General features: G+C 36.9%; 2 protein-coding genes across 2 annotated transcripts; both read left to right on the top strand.

Annotated features, from left to right (window-relative positions):
- LOC105178722 (U-box domain-containing protein 4) lies at positions 7,831–10,980 on the top strand. Its single transcript, XM_011102253.2, has 2 exons — positions 7,831–8,381; positions 9,614–10,980. Exons 1-2 carry the CDS (start codon positions 8,002–8,004, stop codon positions 10,437–10,439), a joined length of 1,206 nt encoding a protein of 401 aa, XP_011100555.1. The 5' UTR covers positions 7,831–8,001; the 3' UTR covers positions 10,440–10,980.
- Positions 13,091–15,765, top strand: LOC105178721. The gene is made up of 2 exons (XM_011102252.2): positions 13,091–13,566; positions 13,699–15,765. The coding sequence occupies exon 2, from the start codon at positions 13,730–13,732 to the stop codon at positions 15,470–15,472; it is 1,743 nt and encodes a 580-aa protein (XP_011100554.1). The 5' UTR covers positions 13,091–13,566; positions 13,699–13,729; the 3' UTR covers positions 15,473–15,765.

The following is a 22,049-nucleotide window of genomic DNA, read 5'->3' as shown; positions in this document are numbered from 1 at the left end:
AGCACTTTCTCATGGAAAGAATGATGGAATTTCGTCAGGAGGTAAGGAAAAAGCCCCGCTTTTGGAGCATGATACTAATAGGTGCTCTAACTAAGACAGGAGATAGAACAGCTTATCCAGTCCAGCTACCTAAAAGATTACGTTTACAAATATTAGCGATGCAAGCGAAAGATTAGTGCTCCCGCCACCAACACTCCAGTAGGAGTTGGGAGTGGGTTGATGACTCATTTAGGACAGAATGTAGAAAAGACAGAACTCCTTCTGAGGGCAAAGTCCGAAAAGTATCTTTGCTAAAGGGGTAATTCACATGATAGCAAGAGGACCTACTGATAGGGACTCCAGGAGCTAGATGTGCACATGTTCGCACTGTTACAACAGTCATGGAGATTGACCACAAAGCACTAGCAGGGGATCCCATGATCCACTTTGAACCTGCTGATACACAGGGTATTCACTCACCTCATAATGATGAACTTGTCATTTCTGCAACTCTTGCTAATTATATTGTTCAGCGTATATTTGTGGATTTTGGCAGCTTAACTGATATACTATTTTAAAAGGTCTACTAGTAGATGGAGTTCAGCAATACCGCGCTGGAACCCGGTAAATACCCTACTCTATGGTTTTGAAGGGGAAGTGATCTATCCCCTAGAGCAACTCTTGCTCCCCCTGTCACGAGGGATAGAGCCCAATTGGAAAACAAGAATGATCTATTTCGTCATAGTAGACAGGCCCTCTACATACAATGTCATTTTAGGGCAACCCGCTCTACATGCCTCTCAAGCTGTGATGTTTACTTACCACTTGAAACTAAAGTTCCCCACTGAAGTAGGAGTGGGAGAAGTGATAGGTAACCGATACACAATCGAAAATGCTATACTAAGCCCATGAAGGGAGGACGCAAGAAAGGCATGGAGGTAGATCCAACTCAGCCCAGTAAATAGAATGGAAAACAATTTGTACAATATGATTAGCAAGGAAACGAGTGTCCTCTGCTCAGTTACAATACAATTAAGATTTGATTGAATATCCGACTGGCAGAGCCCAACAAGATCACTAGGATCGGCTCCCAATTGATGATTGAATTAGCATAAGCACAACAACCTTTTCAGACTCCCATTGGTGACGCACCAAGTGGAGGGTACCTATAATACCTAGAAGGGAAGAATGAAGGAATACCTTTATGAAATAAATGCGTTTTGGAATAGGTTGAAGAGCTTTCAGTTTCCCCAAATCTCCCGAACGGAGAACAACAAAGCAAATTACCCTGCTCGACTAGCTAGTTATCTAGTTGACTGTAGTACTCACACTATTACTATAAGAATTCTCACTAAACTTACTAATGCTACTAATGCAAGCATTTTTGTAAATCAGTGCAGGTGGAGGAAACCCCTCCTTGACTACCTCCAGGAAGAAACCCTTCCTACTAATGGGTATGTAGGACCATTCTTAATTGCACAAAAGGACAAAGAAAATCTTGGTGGTAGAGTTGGATTACTTCAACAAGTGGGAGAAAGCTCTCCAATTCATGGAAAACCTACGATCTCATAAAAATACAGGGTCATAATTTTACTTTGTTGGGTTCGAGCCCTAATAACCCTCCATTAACTGGCACACACTTACTCTCTCATTAGTTGCGAAGCCCTAATAAGCCACCCTTACCTAGCACATACTTTCTCTATTATTGGTTGTGAACGCAGGTAAGCTAACCCTATGGTGCACACTTACTCTGTAAGCTACCATAAGCTAGCGTGCAACTGTTATCTTGTTAGCTTAATAGCCCGACATGCCTTTACTTCCTCATTAGCCTAAGTTCTCTCATAAGCCCTAGTACTAACTACACCCTACTTTGCATAACTATTACTCATATTTGTCATTTATTAGCCAGTTCTAACCCTCGTTATTCTAAATAAGTGGCCCATAGCAGGCTACTGCTTACAATGTTTATCAGTAGGTTACGACCTACCTTACTGGATATTCAGGTCTACTCCAGGTGATACTACGCATTATTCTATTAGCAGGTTTTGACCTGCCCTTAGTAGGCTACATCTTGCATTGCCCATCAGCAAAACTTAACTAGGTCTAAAATAAGTAGCTCGCAAAGGGCCATATCGCGCTGTACTGGTTGGCATGTTTCACCTTACTCTACTAATTAGGAGGCTCATCATGACTTGCTTTGCTCAACAACCATGAAACATCTCTAGAGCACTTTTCACTCAGCAAGCCAGAGTTTGGTCTACTGCATAATACGGTCCCCATTATGTCACGTATTACACTGCTAATCAACAAACCTTATCCTGCTCCACTGATTAATCATCTTACAGCCAGAGATACTTCTCGTTACTACATTAGCAAGTCTTAACTTGCCCCATTGGGTATTCGGTCTATGAGCTGGCCACATCTTGCACTGCTTATCAACATGTCTTAACCTTATCTACAAAGTAATTAGCCTACAGTAGGTCGCGTCTGCTTACAGCCAACCTTCACACTCCGAAACTTGGTCTATCTCTTATGGCATTACTTATCAACAGGTCCCCCCCCTGCTCCACTAAAAAAATCAACCCACAGTAGGTCGCATAATGCACTGCTCCATCAATAAGTCATCTCCTGTTGCATCGAGTAACTAGGCCCTAACAGGTTGCATCTCACACTGCTCATTATCTGGTCACATCCTGCTCTGCTGAACAATCAACTTGCATTAAGATCTCAACCTTCCCTTAATATTGGCTGCATTAAATAGGGTTTTTAGCCTTCACTATATTAATAGCTAGGCGTTTCTTTACTTCCTTGCAGAAATAACCTGCTCATAGTGTTTCATTTCTTATTCATAATTTGCTCTAATGAACAAGTAGACCACAGTACGTCGTATTATTCTCTTCTCATCCGCAGGATGGCCATGTCAGAATAAGTAGCCCAGAACAGCCCATGCTTTACCCAGCCCATTAGCAAGTTCGCCGACCCATAGAAACCGCACCCTGGTTCCCTTAATAAGCAAGTTACGCCCTGCCCTATTGAGTAAATGGTTTTCAGCAGGTCGTATCTTCTATTGCTTAACAATAAACTAGCTAACTCAAAATAATCAGCATCCGGAAGATGTCGTATACTTGTTAGGTACCCACTCCCTATAAAGTAACCTCCATAGGCTCGATATTATCTCTTTCTTAGGCAAAACAACCTAGTGATACATAATGAGTCCCATAACATTTTGCAGGGAATAGTATTTGTTCCATAAATGACAGGTCATACCTAAGCACAGCTAGCCTTTAACAGGTCACATCACAAAAGAAATGGCCCTATTATATCAGTAGGATGCTTCACCTTTTAGCATACTTACATATGTGGTTAAATCAGCCATAATAATGCTTATATCCTAGCCATACTTATTAAATAGAACTGACTCACTAAAAAATGCAATAATTTACACATAACGCAATTATTAGAGAATATGCATACTTGCCTTGCTTTATCAGCAAACCGGTATCATCTTTTTGGGAGGATTTCCTAATTGGACTTGGAAAGAGCATTGGTTTCTTCTCACAATAGGTTTTATCTATCTCCTGGGAATAAGACCAACATTAGTTAGCCTCCTTATTATTACTTAACTTGTTCCACTAGATAAACAACTCCCAATTAGTCGTGCTTTACTTTGCAGCAGGAAGACAAATGTTGAATGATCATTACTCAACTGGTTTTAACCTTCACTACCAACATATATCCACTTATTGTTTTACCTATAGGAATAGAAGACCTTTGAAGGGTCCCCCTCGCATTTATTCTCCAGTAGGACAGTCTATGCCCTTTTCAATGACTTGTAAGGGATAGTATTTTATTGTAGGATTTGACTTGCTTTAGTCTAGCAGGCCTTTAACAGGCCCTAGCACCACAAGAATAATCTGGCTCTATCGGCAAGATTTTTCACCTTTTAGTTTATGGCTAAACCAACTTTACTGATACTTTTTTACCTAGAGAGGATTTATTTCCTTCTCAATAGCAAGGAACCAACTAATTTGCAGCACGAATACATTAGCCTTGCTCTATTAGAAGGGCATAATTTTTATCTCCTACACAAATTTACTATTGCAAATCTGACAGTAGGATCAATAAGATTCGAATCACTTAGTCCTTGTCTTTAAACTTTCCTGGCAAGAAAATTCGAAAATAGGGCCTGGTCACAAAGGAGGGGTTGGTTTCCCTTAAAGAGAAAACCTGTAAAGAAGTCTTATCAAAGTCGAACTTTGGCACTCTCTCCCACACTAGATATCACCAACCAGTCAAAGGGCACATAGCTAGCTATTGACAGATCTATCTTATTCTAAGACCACTTACTTTTGAGATTTGTATAGGTTCCCCTGAATCTACATACGTGGGAAAGGCAATTATGCCTAGCACAACTAGTTACGCTTATGTGGCCCAACAGGGATTTCTTGCAAAAGTAGAGCAAGACAATTAAGCAGTTCAGCACGACTTTACCTATTGAACCGACACAATCAGAAAAATGCTTTAGGAGGATCTTCCGCATAGTCGGAGTACTTTTTCCACTCCGACAATCCAACATAAGTCTTGCACTACTGGACTTGGAAGAGTGATGATAGCTCCCTCAATCATTTTTCTAAAGCCTATAAAGTTGTTTTCGATCTTTACTAATGTGGTAGGCCGAAGGAGCTAGCCCATTATCAACCGGACACATCATCAAACAACTAGATGGATATGTCATACAAGTTGCCAACACATTGGGACACGTCACTCTAAAATATCTCCAGCAAACTTTTAGTCATCCGGCAACAACCTTGATTATAACCAACAAGTAACAAGATCTCGAAAAACTCAGACAGATTGGGCAAGATTCAATAAAATGGCCATAACTCCTTTAAGATAACTCCAAATCCTTGGATTCTTTTTCTGTTATTTAGCTAACTCATGTAGCTATCTAATAGCACCAAATCCACCTTAACTACTCTGCGAATTCTATTGGACGTAGACCTATAAATAGAAATCACATCTAGTTATTTGGTAACATCTATCCTCATACCCACACACAAAAACTCTCTCTCAGTTTTGAAGCTACTTTAAGCTCTCGTTTTGCGCTCTATATGAATATATATCATCTTAACACCATTTTCAATCATTATTCTCATTTTGATCAAGTTTTTCATTTATTTTATTCAGTAAATCGTTACTGTTTTAAACATCAAAATGCTAACCTTTGTTTTGTTGTAGGTTAGTCCTCTGTTAATCCTAGAATTTCTTTGAAAATTCTTCGATCCTTGTGGTGCCATTGAAATTTAGTACACATCAAGTACCATTTAATTCTTTTTGCATATACACAATACATTTATTTTTTTTTATCATAATTATATTTAAATAATAGATAAATAAATGAAGCTGGGTCTAAGTTTGCCTAAGACTGAACTATAAGAACTAATTTCAAATTCATGTCAAAGTCAGGGACCAATGTAGCACCCTTTCGCTATAAGGGCTATATCTACCCTAAACGTCATACTTATAGTAATCCTTGTGTTCATATATATACATTTGCACATAATCATCTAATCAATTTGCATACGTAATCCCAACACGTCATAATAGGTATTATCAACCCACAACATTATATATATACATATCAAACACCACAAGTAATCTCCATGCTTACGTTCCCTCTATACAACAAAATATGATTTGTACTCTAACTGACAAAGAGGAGAAAACAGCATACTGGCCCGACCTGCCTGAGTATAGCGCGTAGACCTAATCTTCAACAGTCAGACACCTCAAAGTCTACTCCTGAAAGAAAATATCAACAGAGGGATGAGTCTGCTACTCAGTAAGCAAATAACCAGCCTTATCTATATATGTATATCAAACACAGCCAAGATAGGATAAGTAAGCAACATGCATGGAATACAGTCAATTTAATTCCAACATAATAGACTTCATCGCACCACATAGCTAATTCGCAATAAAACAACCAGTTAAACTCTTTTATCTCTAGTTTGCTTACCAGAAGGTGATATCGTGTTTTTCCCATCAACTCAATTTCACTGTTATATAAATTTAAGGGAATCCCCTTGACAGTCGGCTCATCAATCTCGTTTTGCATCATAGCTCTTTCATTTCGCACATAGCTCTTTTCATTTCACATCTTTTTCATATCGCAGCATCGCTCTTTTCATATCATTTTTTTTTTCATATTGCAGCATCGCTCTTTTCATTTCACATCTTTTTCATATCGCATCATCGCTCTTTTCATATCATTTCGCCTTATAGGTTTTTCAACACATCAAGGGGTATTCACACCACAATTATATTTAATTTCCACCACTCCTCATTTCCACATATCACCATTCTTGTAAGCATCTAATAACGTAAAACAATATATCAACATATTCTCATTTTCAGACATCCACAACACATCAACACAATAAACATAATATTTCAACGTATTTTCTCATTCCACGCACACAATATTGTCAGTCAAATCAAATCATTCATCACTCATATATTTTCAAATAAATCAATATCAGCATGAGCCACAAAGTCATATAATAGTAATACCACAAATAAAGAGGACATATACAGATAATACTAATTATTTACTTACCTCAACCTTACAACGTTTCTTTCTACTCAACCGCTAATTGTCAGTCCTTTCATCTCACCGCCCGTATCCTATAATGAGTTATATCAAATACAATTAATATATCGAGAATATCGTAGTTTCTTTTAAATATAATGTTAAATAATTCTTTAATATTCCATTTCTATCGAAATATAAATTTTCGTTCTAGTTCTTCTCAATAACTAGACACTATAAGCTTCATAAAAATATTTATAATTTATCAAGTGATTCATAAGAATTTATTTAAGGAAACTCCTTATATATTATATAACTACCATTTTTAATAACATCCTTAAATTTAATTATCATTAAACCTCATTCTTCCTCTGTAACAATATATTATTTCTTAAGTATAGTTTTCGGAATATTCCTACAGATTTCTTATCAATTTCTCGCTATTATATAATTTAATTAAATAACAATACGTAGAATTGCGTATTTGGTTAACAATTTCGATGGAATTGTATAAATTAGCTATAGTAATATTCAAATCTAATAAATTTAACAATCTAATCGACCAACGATATCATTTTTATATCCAATTTGATATTTAATTCGACGCTGTTTTAAATAGCCAAATTCGTAAAATACTCCAATTAAATAGTACATCACTTAGTATAAACAACATTTAATAAACGAACTAATTAAATAATATAATTATATAAATTAATAAAAAATAAAATTATAATTCGTACCTCTGTTTTTTTTTTCTTTTCCCGCAAGATCAAATCTCACTTCTTATGTGTGTGTGTTATGCATGTGTGTATGTTTATGTTTGTGTGTGTATTATGTATGTGTGTGAGTAAAGAGAGGAGAGTGAGGCGGTGGGGGATGGCCCACCTCTCACTCTCAATCCTCTCTCTCTTTTCATATGTATATATATATATTATTTATTAATATATATATACTAATAATAATATTATTACTATTTATTTAATTAAATTTTTTTTAGAATACTAATTGCGTTCCTTCTAAATTTCTTTAATTAATATAAATTGTCCCAAAATATTATAACGAATTCCAATTTAATCCATTCAAATTTTATTATATTCTAATTATATTCATAATTTATTGATTAATTAACTAAATTTCACAAAAATTTATCAATTAATCCTACAATTATATATTATAATATTTGAGACAGTCACAACTAATATTGTAATTCCCCCCTTTGGTAAATAATGAAAAGATGCCCAACAGCAGTTGATCCCTCAGTTCGTACTGCAGGAACCGTAGGCAAGCCCACTGCAGAGGGCTAGCGAACCGGGACGTGGTACAACACCTAAAGCGAAACGTCCAAAATCTTCCCGCCGACGAAGAAGATCGAATATCCTTTCCGTATATGCAAAAATACTGACGGTTAGAGAGAGAAATCGTCAGCAATTATGGTTTTAGAGAGAGAAATGGAGGAGGAAGAGGATGAGGAGGAGGCAATGCTGAAAAAGCAGGAAGAAGAGGAAGCAGAAGGCGAGAATAATAGTAAGGATATGCCGCCGCCGCCGCCGTGGAGTCGGAAAATGATGGTGGAGGAGGTGGCGAGGAAGCTGAACAGTGGGGATCTGAGGGCGAAAATGGAGGCGGCGATAGACGTGAGGGGGCTGGTCAGAAAGTCCTCCAGTTCCAATTCGAAGTCCGCAGTGCGCTGCCGCTTCGCCGCCGCCGGAGTTATTGAGCCGCTCGTTTCGATGCTTCACAGCTCATTTCCTCTCGTAGCTCGTGAGGCTGCGCTTCTTGCGCTTCTCAATCTGGCTGCTCGGAATCAGAGGTTTCAGCTCTATCTTTTCCCGCCTTTATGTTGAGAAAAGTATTTGGCATATGAACTTTTGGTTTTGTGAGTTAATTAGTGCTTGGAAGTGTACATGGTGATTGTTTTATGCGAAATTAGAGTCAAGGTGAAATGATGGAATGAGTAATTTGGTACCTAATTCGGATTGGAGATTGATGATAAGATGTGTTTATTAGCGTCATCACATACATTTCCTTCACTGCTTGATGAAGAAATTCAAGGTTTTCATATATCGAATCTGGGTTAAAGTGTATATTACCGATTGGTATTCCGGAGGGATTGTGTTTTTGGTTGATTGGCAAATGTTGTATTTCCAGATTCCGTGTGTTTAATCTTGTCCAGAATACTCAAAGTGCATTGGCAATTGTTTTGACATCTATGTATCTGTTACGCCTGTGTGGTTGTATGTGTAGCTCTTGGTGCAACCAGCTAAATTCCCATTTGAGTGGTGGAAGTTGGGAAATGGAAGGTAGTGAGAGTGTCCCCCATGATTTCTTTAAGTTTAACTCAAAGATAATTTCTTTGCTTTTTGTTTTGGGTCCAATTCCGAAGCATCCATGGTGATACTTCATTGAGGTTATATTTGGAGTGTTGGATTTGGAGTTACAGAGTTTTGTAATAACCAATCCTTTCATTCAACTTGCCTGGATAATTCTATAGAGTTTCAAATCCTTGAACTCCTATTTTGAACCATATTTGGTGCAATTGTGTTGGCTTCAATTTCATTGAGTATAGTTATTCTAAATATTTTCTCCAAATCCTTATTTCTAATCCAAATCCTTTCATCCAATGTAGCATGAGGGTTTTGATTGAAGCATGTGTGTGAATGCTACTGCATCCTAGCATTGTTGTCGTTCCTGTGAAGGATCCCAATCATGTCAGTTTGTCCATTACCATATATGGCTTATATCATGGAATTCAAGCTGGATGTCATGTTGAGTTTGGTATTGCAGACACTGAAGGCTAATGATTCAATTGTCTTATGGCATAATTTATTGCACACTTCTACCTGAATCTGTTTGAGGTTTCCTGTTAACAATATTGCGACAGTATATTCTCAAGGTTTTGTCTGCATCTGGTAGCATATGAAGTTGTACTCTGTAGTCTTTTTTTTCATGTTGTGTTTATGCTCACTTATATGTCACCACTCTTTGCTTGATCCATTGCTGTCAATTTAACTCTTAGCACGGTATTATTTACTTATGTATCAGAAACAAGATCAAGATAGTTACTGCTGGTGCTGTTCCTCCTCTTGTGGAACTCCTCAAATATCCAAATGGCAATCTGAGAGAATTAGCAGCTGCTGCAGTTCTGTCACTGTCATCTGCTGCATCTAATAAGCCAACTATTGCTGCTTCAGGCGCTGCACTTCTGCTGGTGCAGGTCCTATGCTCTGGAAGCGTTCAAGGAAGAGTTGATGCTGTCACCGCCCTTTACAATCTTTCAACCTGCGAAGAGGAGCCTAAGCTGGTTCTTGATGCTAAAGCAGTGCCTCCTCTAATTGACCTCCTGAAAGAATGCAAGAAGTACTCCAAGTTTGCTGAGAAAACTACTTTCCTACTTGAGATCTTTTCTGGTTCTGAGGAAGGAAGACATGCAATTACGAATGTGAATGGTGGAATTCTAGCTTTAGTGGAAACTGTAGAAGATGGATCTTCTATCAGCATGTCTCATGCAGTTGGAGCTTTGCTGTCCTTGTGTCAGAGCTCTCGAGATAAATACAGGGACCTTATCCTTAAAGAAGGTGCAATACCAGGCCTTTTGCGGCTGACTGCAGAGGGTACTCCTGCAGCGCAGGATAGAGCTCGGACTCTCTTGGATTTGCTTCGGAACTCCTCTCCCGAGAAAAGATTGACATCCTCTGAATTGGAGAGGATTGTTTACGACTTTGCTGCACACGTTGATGGGACTGATAAGGCTGCAGAAACTGCAAAGAGACTATTACATGACATGGTTCAAAAGAGTATGGAGGTCAGCTTAAGCCGAATAAAGCTTAGAACTTCACCTTCTACACCTGCAATGGTTCAGTATACATGAAGAATCAAAAGCTTTCCAACATCAAAGTACATAGTAGACGAAACAAGTAAAGGACGAGCTCTTGAGGATGTGTTACATGTTTTTCAACTCGTGTAGCTTCCGCGAGATCGAAATCATGCATGGATGTTGCTGCATAGATCTGGCACAGAAATAAACATCTTGAGTTAGCTAATGCTTCTGCATATCTGCGAGGTGATTTTTCATGACCTTACTCAGAATTTACGATTTCAACCATGGCCCCATACTCCTGTGTGAATGCTGTTACTTGTATATTTTTCTTAGTTACAGTCAGTAGAATTACAAACTATGCTCATGTAATGGTAATTTAGCTTTAGCCCCTGTGCTCAAATGACATATTGCCTACTTAGCCGTCGTCTCCGAGCAGGAAGCTTACCACTAATTTCAGTCCTTACAAGGTGATTTTTGTGACCTTAATGCGATCAAGCAAGTGAGAAAGTTAACTTATTCGCCATAACTTGTGCAGTAGAGGAGTGGTGTTAACATTTTAGCTTCTATCTAAGGTTTCAACGGTTGCTTTCCATCTCCTTATTTACGTTAGCAGTATCTACGTTGTTTTCTAAGATGTTTTCTTCTGGTTTATTGTACAGGGAGATATCTGCTTATTCATGTAAACCTTTGGACCAATTTTTTGGTCTGCTATGCCATCCACAACACCTCTCTTAACTAGATGTCCGATGTATTTAGAGATAATTATACCGTTCTCTCCTTAGTCTAATGACATATAGACTTCCTTACATGGTTTGAAAAATTACACTTAGTATTACTTGCGTTTGTCTCTACCCAACGAATATATCCATTTATTAGTAAATTCACGGAATTGCCGACATCAACAAAAATAGTTGAATGAAATTCCATATCTACCCCACATTGATTAAGTACAAATTTATTGCATATCATTTTATTAGATGGATTACACTATTTAGCCTTATAGTTTATTTTAGTAATATCACATGCATTAATTGTTAGTTTAGTCATATTTATTTAACCTACATTAATCTTTTATAAGTTAATTGGAGTAAATATAGATTTTTATTCATTTTCTTTTGTGGTGTCGGCAAATTTTGTGAATTTATTAATTGATTGATTTGTTTGTTGGATGGAAACAAACGAAAGAGGTATTAGGTGCTCTTCCTATTTGTTTGTGTTTTTATTTTCAGTATTCAGTTTTTGAAACCGTGCTTAAAGTAAAAACATATTTATTCATATATATTCCCAATGGAATTATATTGATTTAACACCACAAATTTAATATAAAAGACAATCTCCTTAACTAATCCAAATTTATTCTCATTTCAAATGAAAATCTTTACATAATTGAAAATAAAAAAATTTCACTTAAAATTGAAAATGAAAACACAAATAAATGTGCAAATTTTATTTTATCCCCTATATTTTTCAAAAAATATTAAAAAGTTCTTGTATTTAAAAATATGCTAAATATGATATATTCTAAAAGAAAAATTCTTTTTGGACTCAATTTATATTATTGAGAAAGTTATTTTAGTTAAATTGAATCAAAAAGATTTTTTTTAATAAAGATATGTTGGTTTTAACTTATTTTGAAACACATTATTGGGTTTTTCACCCTTTTTGAAAAATTTAGAGGTAAAATAAAATTTGGACATTTAATGATCAAGTTGACACTCGTTGACTAATAGTTTTCTTTAATGTTTAACAACGCAGGACGAATAGTATCAAAATTTTGAGATTAAAAGTGTCAATTTCATATAATGAGGAATTAAAAGTGAGAATGATTCTATTTAATGAGACTAAAAAGTATAATTTTGCCTTTATCCATCATATATCATATAGGATATCTTTAATGAAGTGTATCAAAACTTTTAATTTTTTTTTTATAAAAAGGATAATTACGTTTCCTTCTCTTGAGATTTGGTGAAATTATACATAGGCCTCTTGTAATTTGAAAAATTTACTCCTCATAAATAAGTTCTTCCTTTAATCAAAATTCACCAAATTCGTTGATATTAATAAAAAAATTAATAAATATTTGGATTTTTCCGATTTATTATAAATAAAATAATTTTTTTTATGACCAAATTATCCTCCTACACACGTTAATGCATGTAAGGATATATATCTTTATCTATATAATAGTTTAATCAGAAAAAAAATTGTTGGATTTGGCCAATCAGTCAGTAATAAGTCAATTGATGACAAACATTAATTTTTATTTCATTTTTTCATCAATATCAGCAAACTTTTACTTATAAATTATCTATTTATTAGATAAAAATAAATTTTAATGACAGAAACTATAATTTTTAATTTATAAAAATTTTATATATAATTATATTAAATTTTAATGAAGAAAAGTGTAATTATTCCTAAATAAATTAGTTTGAGAAAGTCAACTTATTAGTGTAGGCTAAATTAAAAAGTCGAGGTAGGGTACTGTGGCATATCGAAATTATGAAGTAGTCCAACTTCCATTACCAACACGATATAGAGTCTGACTCGAAATGACATTTATGCCACTGCTAGCTGTCGGTGTCGGTGCACATACAGTGCGTATTCTATACACCGCCACCAGTCACTTCCCCCGCTTATTTTAATTGTGACGGAGCGTATTCCCATTGCACCGAGTGCGCATTGCGCCAGTACCAAAGAAATCAACGCCCTACGTTGCATCAATCTCCGCATTCCTGTTGGGCTGCGTTTGGTAGTCCGGAAGACGCCAACCACATAGCTCAGTGAACTTACAGTACTTTTTCTTTCACCTTTTGAATTTTTAAATTTTTAATTGAAATGGCAAGAAATTTTACCAAACAAGGAACTATGGACACTCCTAGTACCATCACCCCCGGCTCATTTTAGCAACACACCTTGTAGTTCTCCATCATCACTTCCAGATTTTGAAGCGGCTGATACCTCACGCTCCTCAGTCCTCTCTCTCTCTCTTCCACTGAGAGAATACTGAAAAGAAAAACTGAGGAAAAACAAGAGAGAAGAATGCTGGTGAACTGATCTTCTCTCTCTCTCTCTCTCTTTCTCTCTCTGATCATTGCATGAGGTAATAGCTACCCGCAATTTAGATACAGATCTTTGTATCTACAGCCGCATTTCAAGCAGATCTGTGCAGCCCCAGGTCTCTTCCTTGCTCCTTTTGGCATTTTTTGAACTCCATTTGTGCTTAATTACAAGCCCTTTCCGCTGTTTCTGCGCTTCTCAACTCTGTTGTTTGATTTCTCTTTTGTTCATTTTTTGGTCATTTTTACAGTATTAGGAGAACAGAACAAAGTAGAAAGAAAATGCTGAGTCGGCCTTCGTTGACGTTGTCTAGGAATGGAAGTTTCAGGGCTGAAAATCTTGGTCAGAATGCTCTGGCAATGATAGGGAACCTCTGTTTCACTTTATTTGTGGTTGGGGTTTTAGTTTTCACTATAATTGCCGCTACTTATCAGCCTGAGGATCCCTTGTTTCACCCTTCCTCAAAGATCACGACGTTTCTCACATCCGACTCCAATGCTACTTTTAAGTCTGATATTGCTGTTGTTAAGACCGGTGAGGACTTTGTAGCCTCCAATCAGACCGCATTCGACACGTTTATTAACATTTCGGATGTCGATTCTGCAGTCGTATCCACGGAGCCTGAGGAGGTAGAGGTGGCCTCTGAGGCTCGGGATTGTAGGATCGATGACCCGATTAACTGTCGTGATCCTGATGTGTTCCATCTCTTGATGAGGTCTGCAATTGAGAAGTTTAAGGAACATCATTTCTACCGGTTCGGGAAACCAGTTCGGGGAAATAATGATAGTTCTTGCCATATGGCTTGGCGGTTTAGGCCCAAGGAAGGTAAGGCTGCTGCATTTTATAAGGATTATAGGAGTTTTACAGTTGTAAGGTCAGAGAATTGCACACTTAGCGTGGCTGGAATAGGAGACTATCATTCGGGAGGGAATGCCAGGAAGAGGAGAGGGAGAGGGAGGGGAAAGAATCGGGAGAAGGATAGGGAGGGATTTGAAAAGGTGCCTGCAAAGATGGAGGATAATCCTATTGCCCTGCCGGAGGTTGGGGAAACTGTGAATGATGCGCTTCCTACAGTCGAATCGGAGAGTTCGTTTAGTCAAGGGAAGTACTTGTTATATTCTGGTGGTGGGGATAGGTGCAAGAGCATGAATCAATATCTCTGGAGTTTCATGTGTATGCTGGGCGAGGCACAGTATTTGAATCGTACGCTAGTGATGGATCTGAGCATTTGTTTGTCTAAGATCTACACTTCGTCAGGACAGGATGAGGAAGGTAAAGATTTCAGGTTTTACTTCGACTTCGAGCACTTGATGGATTCAACATCTGTCTTGGAACAAAATCAGTTTTGGTCGGAGTGGAGCAAGTGGCAAAAAAAAGATGGATTGAGTCTCCACCTTGTGGAGGATTTTAGGGTCACGCCAATGAAGCTAGCTGATTCTAAGGATACGTTGATCATGAGGAAGTTTGGATCTGTCGAGCCAGATAACTACTGGTACCGAGTTTGTGAAGGCGAGACAGAATCTGTTATTGAACGGCCATGGAAAATGGTTTGGAAGTCGAGACGGTTGTTGGATATTGCTTCTGCTATTGCTGCGAGAATGAATTGGGATTTTGATGCCGTTCATGTTGAAAGAGGGGAGAAGGCAAGCAACAAGGAGCTGTGGCCTAATCTCGATAGAGACACTTCTCCAGAAGCCCTTTTGTCGACATTGAACTACAAAATTGAAGATGGAAGGAACCTGTATATTGCAACAAATGAGCCAGACACATTTTTTTTTGATCCGTTGAAGGACAAGTATTCCACTCACTTTCTTGATGAATATAAAGATCTCTGGGATTCCAACAGTGATTGGTATGCTGAGATGACTAAGCTCAATAATGGAAATCCAGTCGACTTTGACGGTTACATGAGGGTATCTGTTGATACTGAAGTGTTCTTGAGGGGGAAAAAGCAGATTGAGACTTTCAATGATCTGACTAAGGACTGCAAGGATGGAATCAATACATGCACGTCTGCCAGTTAATTTACAAACGATGAGGTTCAGTACACATTGATGCTAGTTTTGGATAATGGCCTATGTACTCTTATGTCATGTACGTGTTGATTTCCCTTTTTCGTTTTCATTATTGATAGGTTACTTTGAGAAGCTTTCCACGATATTTGTACTTCAAAGAAACCGGCATATTTGTTTCATTGGTTAGTGTCGTGCAAACTGTTGCAATGTGCCTGTTAAATTTCACTTCTGCACCGGTGCTTCACCATCCAATCTTTAGGTGCAAAACTATTACTCCATCAACTCTTGAGTACAATTTTCTTGGAAAATGTTGTCCATGACTGGTTGTTAAATGGTCCTTTAGTTTTTGCTGCTGCAATGCGTTGAAAACATATTTCTCTTCTTGACAATGTTCATATCTTCAAACCTCTTTCATTATCTAGTTTGTGGTATAAATTTGAGAAAAGCCATCTCTAATGAATCATGGATAACTCTGTAGTTAAATCCCTTGTTTTGTTCAGAATTAATATGCTAGGCCTGAGTTTCTTTCTATTGTCGAAGGCCTATGAAAGAGTTCAATGGAGCTTCCCTCTGAAGTTCGACTTGCTGTTAGATATCTACTTCGACGTGCTGTCAATGATATCTTCTGCTACATTAGTATATTGATTGCCTGTTGATTCCATTGTTCTCTGGTATAATATAAGAGGAAAATCCTTCTGTTGTTCTAAGTTGCACTTCATTCTTGTTTGTGTGCCATCAACTTATGCAGAGCAAGTCGGATGTGTTCTGTTTGCAGACGTTTGTTCATAGTTTTGGAGCTTCCGACTGCTTCAATTCCATAAGGTCACAAGTAGGCTATGAAGAACAAGAAAAAGATATGCAGCTTAACGGAACAATTAATTATGAAATTGTGAATCTAAAAGCTATAATCATCATTTCTAAAATTAACCATTTCAATATCAAAATTCTTTCAATAATTAATTATGCAATCGTCAGGCCCGGGCTTACTATTGATTTAATCAAGTACTCTGGTCTTATATAAATTCCGAATCATGTCTGGAAGTCTTGGACGACCTCCAAATAAGTCTCGTAAGATAGAGCTCCTAAGAATAATATCGGAAATGTCTTGATTGTAACAATGCTTAATCAATTAGGTCATTTAGAAGTGAAACCCCGTGAGGAAAGTTAGGGCAGCAAAAGTTATCATTGGGTATGGAGATGGGTCGAGTTGTACAATTTTACCACCTGATGGGTCGAGTTGTATGATTTTACTTGAACTACGAATGCGGTGTTAAGCAGATGATTTTATTATAGATCCCACATCAAAAACTAAACTGGAGGTAGATCATGGATGCAAGTAACCTTGACAAAGCATTGCAATTTTTTATGTGCAGAAAATTCCTTTTTGCTCAATTTAAGTTGCAGGCACGTTACAAGATTGGAGGACTGTAAGACGTGTTCAAAATTCTGGATTCCACCATATCAAAAAAAAAAAAAAAAAAAAAAAAAACAAAAACAAAGTAAGTTTTTATTGGTGGTGATGAAATTAGATTCTTGAGGAGTGAAGCAGATATTTTCTTATTTTTATTAAAGATTGGAAAAATAATGTTTTCAACTAACTAGTAGTGAAACTTTGATTTCATTAGGCTTCTTCATGGAATATGAGCAAATTCCTAGATTTAAGATGTGAATAAAATTATACCCATAACACCTGTTTCAACTTTTTATTTGAATACAAATAAAACAAATCGCTTTTTAGATGTTCCTTTTAGAAGAAGAATCTCCCGAAAATTGTATCAAAGTCGACGCTTTCAGCTCAACTAAATTGTAGACGACTTTGGACTCGCATTATTCACTTCGGGTACGTTCAAGACCCTAATGTATATGGACTGATCATAACTATCCTTATTTTCGTGTCTGTTATTCACGTAAAATTGTATAATTAGAACAATTTTATAAATAGTACCTCCCAAAGTTGCAAGTACAACTTTTACTACCCTAGTCATTTCTTAAGACCTTAAATATTTTCATCTTACGGTCTATTTAACTTAAGCATCAAACGGCAATGACTGAGTTTTTTTCGGGTAATTTTAATGATTTCTTGCCATATAGGTCTCTCTACGTATAGATTTGAGTTGTATTTAACTCATAGGAAGCATTAACTACGCCCTTCCCTTAAATATATACCTGCTATAGTAATAATATAATACATGTCATAAAAACATAAAAAGGTTCATTACACTTAGACCCTTTCTAAAAATGTGAATTATACTTTTCTTCAAAAGAATTTTAAAAATACACTTATACATTTTCTTTACAAATACAAAATTAAACATGAGAATGTTAAACAGAAGTAAAACTGAAAATTTAAGTGATCTTTTTACTAAAGCCGGCATTTTTTGTCCAAAATTTAATGAAAGCAAGTCGAGTGTAAATAGTAAATTTTCGAAGGAATTGTAAGTATAATTTTAGAACTTTTTTAGAAGAAAAATATAATTTTATATTTTCAGAGGAAGTGTAAATGTAATTAACCCGAACATAAAATTTGAAATTACGGATAAATGAAGGAGTGACATTCAGTCTGAGTCCAGTCCTCGTATTAATTTTGTCTCTGTTCGAAAAAGAATTCTTTACTTAATTTGATACAATACAAAAATTACGTAAATTTTCAGATTTTGAAATAATGAGTTGATAATTTAATACAATACAAAAATTACATAAATTTTCAGATTTCGAAATAATGAGTTGATAATTTGAACCACCCAGTCTCACTATTGGTGTCCTCTTTGCCAACTCCTTCTCTTCTAACAATGGTCAACAGTTTTTCGTGCCTGAAACTTAGGATTTGACAGCAACATCGCAATATAAACTTGGAAACGCTAATAAAAACAGAGAAAGAAACACACAAGTTCTATGTTGTATTAGGCTGACCAAATACTCCATCTTTTTCCTCGTATGAAAGAAGAGATTGCCTGAGATTCGACAGCCTTTGCAACTCATTCGACTCGTAACGTTTCTCGGGTAATATCCGTACCTTCTTCGTGCTTATAATGTGTATTAGACATGTTGATGTATTGAATGATGTAACGGGCTGTTTTTCCAGAGGAATCTGCTGTAGATCACAAGAATGGCAGAAGAATCAAAGCCGAAAGAAAAGCCAGAGAGACCAGAGATGATGCATCTATGCATAAGCACCCCCAAAACTCTATCCTCCATACCCTTGTCGCCCGGCTTGAAAAAGACCATCGACTTAAAGAACAACTGCTTGTGTTCGCCAACAACACATGTCGGCTCCTTCAGGTGTCGGAACCATCGATCAAGCTACGGGCTGAGACGTAGCAGCTTGTCCGTTGGCTCGAAGCTGTCGGAGCTGGCGGACTAGTCTGCTCAGATATGTGAGACTCTGCAAACTCAGCTCATTGCTGGGCACACCGAAGGCGCTTGAGTAACCTATATTACCTAACCGTAATGCGAATAGACACTTCCTGGTTTTAGATTGTGGTGTTGTTGCTTTGTTGTTCTTTTGGAATTTACGTATTCGATATAGCTTGTGTTGCTAAATTTTGTCTGAACTTTATGACGACAAGTTCTATGAGGTAAATAAATAAATAAATTGTTGTCTATGTTGTGTATATGATCGATCACTTTTTCTGAACTGTTCATGAATTACATGATGAATGAATCACACATGACAGGTGAATAGAATTTCTCGACCAGACGACTAAAGGTGCAACATGCTAATGTTGAAAGAGAAGAAAAGGAGATGATTACGTAAATAAAACAACGTGAGACATTTAAAACCTCAGATGCATCGAGTTTCAGAAAACTTTCACACTATATTCACAGAATACAGATATCAGTCAAGCTGGCCCGTCGCTACGAGAGGACGCATAATCATTGGCAGCTCAAAATACAGGCGCATCAAACTAGACGACCCAACGTTTGCGATTTTACAGATATAAACACTATGCTGTACAAAGCAAGGACTTCCTCATCGAGAATTCTGTTTAAAGTCGCTCACTCACATAGGACAGGCGTCATCTTCGACTTCTTGAGGCATCATGGAATTCCGACAAAGAGGGCATGTCGTGTTCCAATAGTTCAACCACTTCTCGAGGCACAACTTATGGAAAACGTGGCCGCAAGAGAGGTGGTTGATCTCTGCCTTTGGCTCGAATTCAGTCAGGCAGATGGAGCACTCTTGTTTGGGGCATCCACACATGAAGACAGAGTCGTATTGGATTGCTGGAGTTCGGCTTCTGAACTCGTCCATGTATGATTCTGAGGGACTTCTACAACATTGGTCAGCTGAGTCTGAGGGCTCGACCGAGAATTCATCCCATGACGCAATGTGGATGCCGATGACATGAAGTATAGAGCGAACGATTTCCTTGACGATGGAGATGGATATCGCTGTGTTTGCTAGAATTACACAGAGTACGCCAGCATCGGCTGGAGTCGGATACGATGAGATAGCCATTTCAACACCCAAACCTAACAGAAAAATCGAAGTTTTGAGTCAGCCAAAGTGATACAAAAACCACCAAGAACGACAAATTTGATTGCAAACTTATTTCATTGTCCAAGAATGTAGCTTTGAAGAGATAAGACTAAAAGAAACTAAACCCATCTCACACATCTTTTTCTCTTCAAAAACACGATCTTTCCATGAATTTCAAACAAACAAGTAAACATTTCGAGCTGAAACCAAAACAAAACATGCTCAAAACAGAACAGCTAATGCAGCATCCAACACAAGACTAATTTCAAGAGCAATCATCAAAGACACATTAAGAGTTTGTACCGTGATTGAGGAACCAATTCTAACGACTTGTTTTCAGAGTATAAGAAGGAAACAAGTCCATCAGATGCATAAACTTACTCTGAGAATTGACTGTAGTTCAACACACAAAAACTCTACCAAGAAATTGCTTCTAATGCACCACAGCAACACACTGCAAATAAATAGAAGCAACAAGGTTGTTTAGAAGGCCATATAAATCAACCAATCTATGCAACAAATCACAAATCAAAAGAGGGGCTCACTCCCAGTTGAAGTGTCAAGTAAATAATTAATGTATGCATTTTTAGCAGGGGCCAGTGTGGTATTTATCTGTCAACAACCAATAAATAAACAGCCAAGTGTCTTGCCACAAGGCAAAAGGTGAAGGGGGCAGAACCCACCCTGCATTATTACAGATGGATAAATGTGGTGAAACAAACTTTCCAGAACCCCAACAATTATATTTCCATTTCCTAACCCCCCACCCCCCAACCCCACCCCAGGAGAAAAAAAAAAAAGGATCAAGAAAACCTCTGGAGCTTAAGCCATATAGACATCATCACCATATACTATGCCTATCTTCATTCAATAGAATCAAGAAAAGCTTAGTTTGCTAATGAACTTGTGGAGGACTTCCTCAACTTAGTTTGAAAGAACAATTCAGAACACATAGATTCAGGTATTAGTTATAACTTTTAGATTAAAGAAGTCAATAATTCAAAGCACATATCATGAACAAACAAGAACCACAAGAACAGCAAGGATGAAATATTGAACCAAACATCATCAGTTGAGCAAACAACAACAGGCCCTTAAAATGGAAAGATCCACACAAAATTAGAAATTTAAGATCCCCAAAAAATCCCTCTAATTCCCAAATGAAAAAACCCACCAAGAAATGCAAAAGAAAAGACCCCAAGCTATATGTCCCACTTAAATGGGGCAAAAAAGAAAAACAGAAAAGATAATAACAATAATAACCATAAAAGGTGCTCTCTTTTTTAAAGTAGAAGACCAAGAAAAAGTACTTACAGGGTTGAAAAACAAATAAGGTGAAAGATTTATGTTCTTGAAAATCTTTAAGATTGTGAAGAGGAAGCAGAAGAAGAAGAGGTTGGAATGTTATTTTTGAGTTGAGTTGAGTTGGGGTTTGAAATTAATGGCAGATATAATACAACAAGTCTTTGTTTCTATCTATTCTATGAATTTCTTTAAAGATCAGTCTCTCCATTTATACTGCTGCTCAAAGGACTGTTGACCCCACCACAATTATCACTTTCCTCCATGTTACCTTTGTACCCAAAACTATTATTTTCTTTTACACTATACCCCTTCAACTATCCCTCTATTGCATATCCCCCCCCCCCATCTATGTACGTATTTAGTCTAAATTCCAAAAAAGAATGGGAATTTTTGCCCTCCCAAAAGAGAAGGGGGAAAATTGTAAGTCTCTTTGTGATATTTTAAATAAGCAAATTATTTCTATACAAAACAAAGTAACAATTTAACCCTCTTTATTTTTTAAAATGCAGCAATTTAAAACTTTGTGTTTTTTGAAATGGGTGTAATTTACCTCCCTAGATCGGAAGGTAAATTGCATCATTTACAAAATATATGAGGGTAAATTATTTTTTTATAAGAGGATAATGCGTTCAAATATCATACGGGTAAATTGCATTAAACCCCTCAAAAAAAAAAATGACCAATAGTATCAGCTTTAAAATTTTGTTAATGTGCAAATTAACTTAAATTTAAGGTCTTATATATAATTTCATGAATTTGTAAATAAGGCTCAACTCTTTATAGTAATTAACTTTAGTTGTC

Source organism: Sesamum indicum, linkage group LG16, assembly GCF_000512975.1.
Source record: "Sesamum indicum cultivar Zhongzhi No. 13 linkage group LG16, S_indicum_v1.0, whole genome shotgun sequence".
NCBI lineage: Eukaryota > Viridiplantae > Streptophyta > Magnoliopsida > Lamiales > Pedaliaceae > Sesamum > Sesamum indicum.
This window is presented reverse-complemented; position numbering and strand designations above follow the sequence as displayed.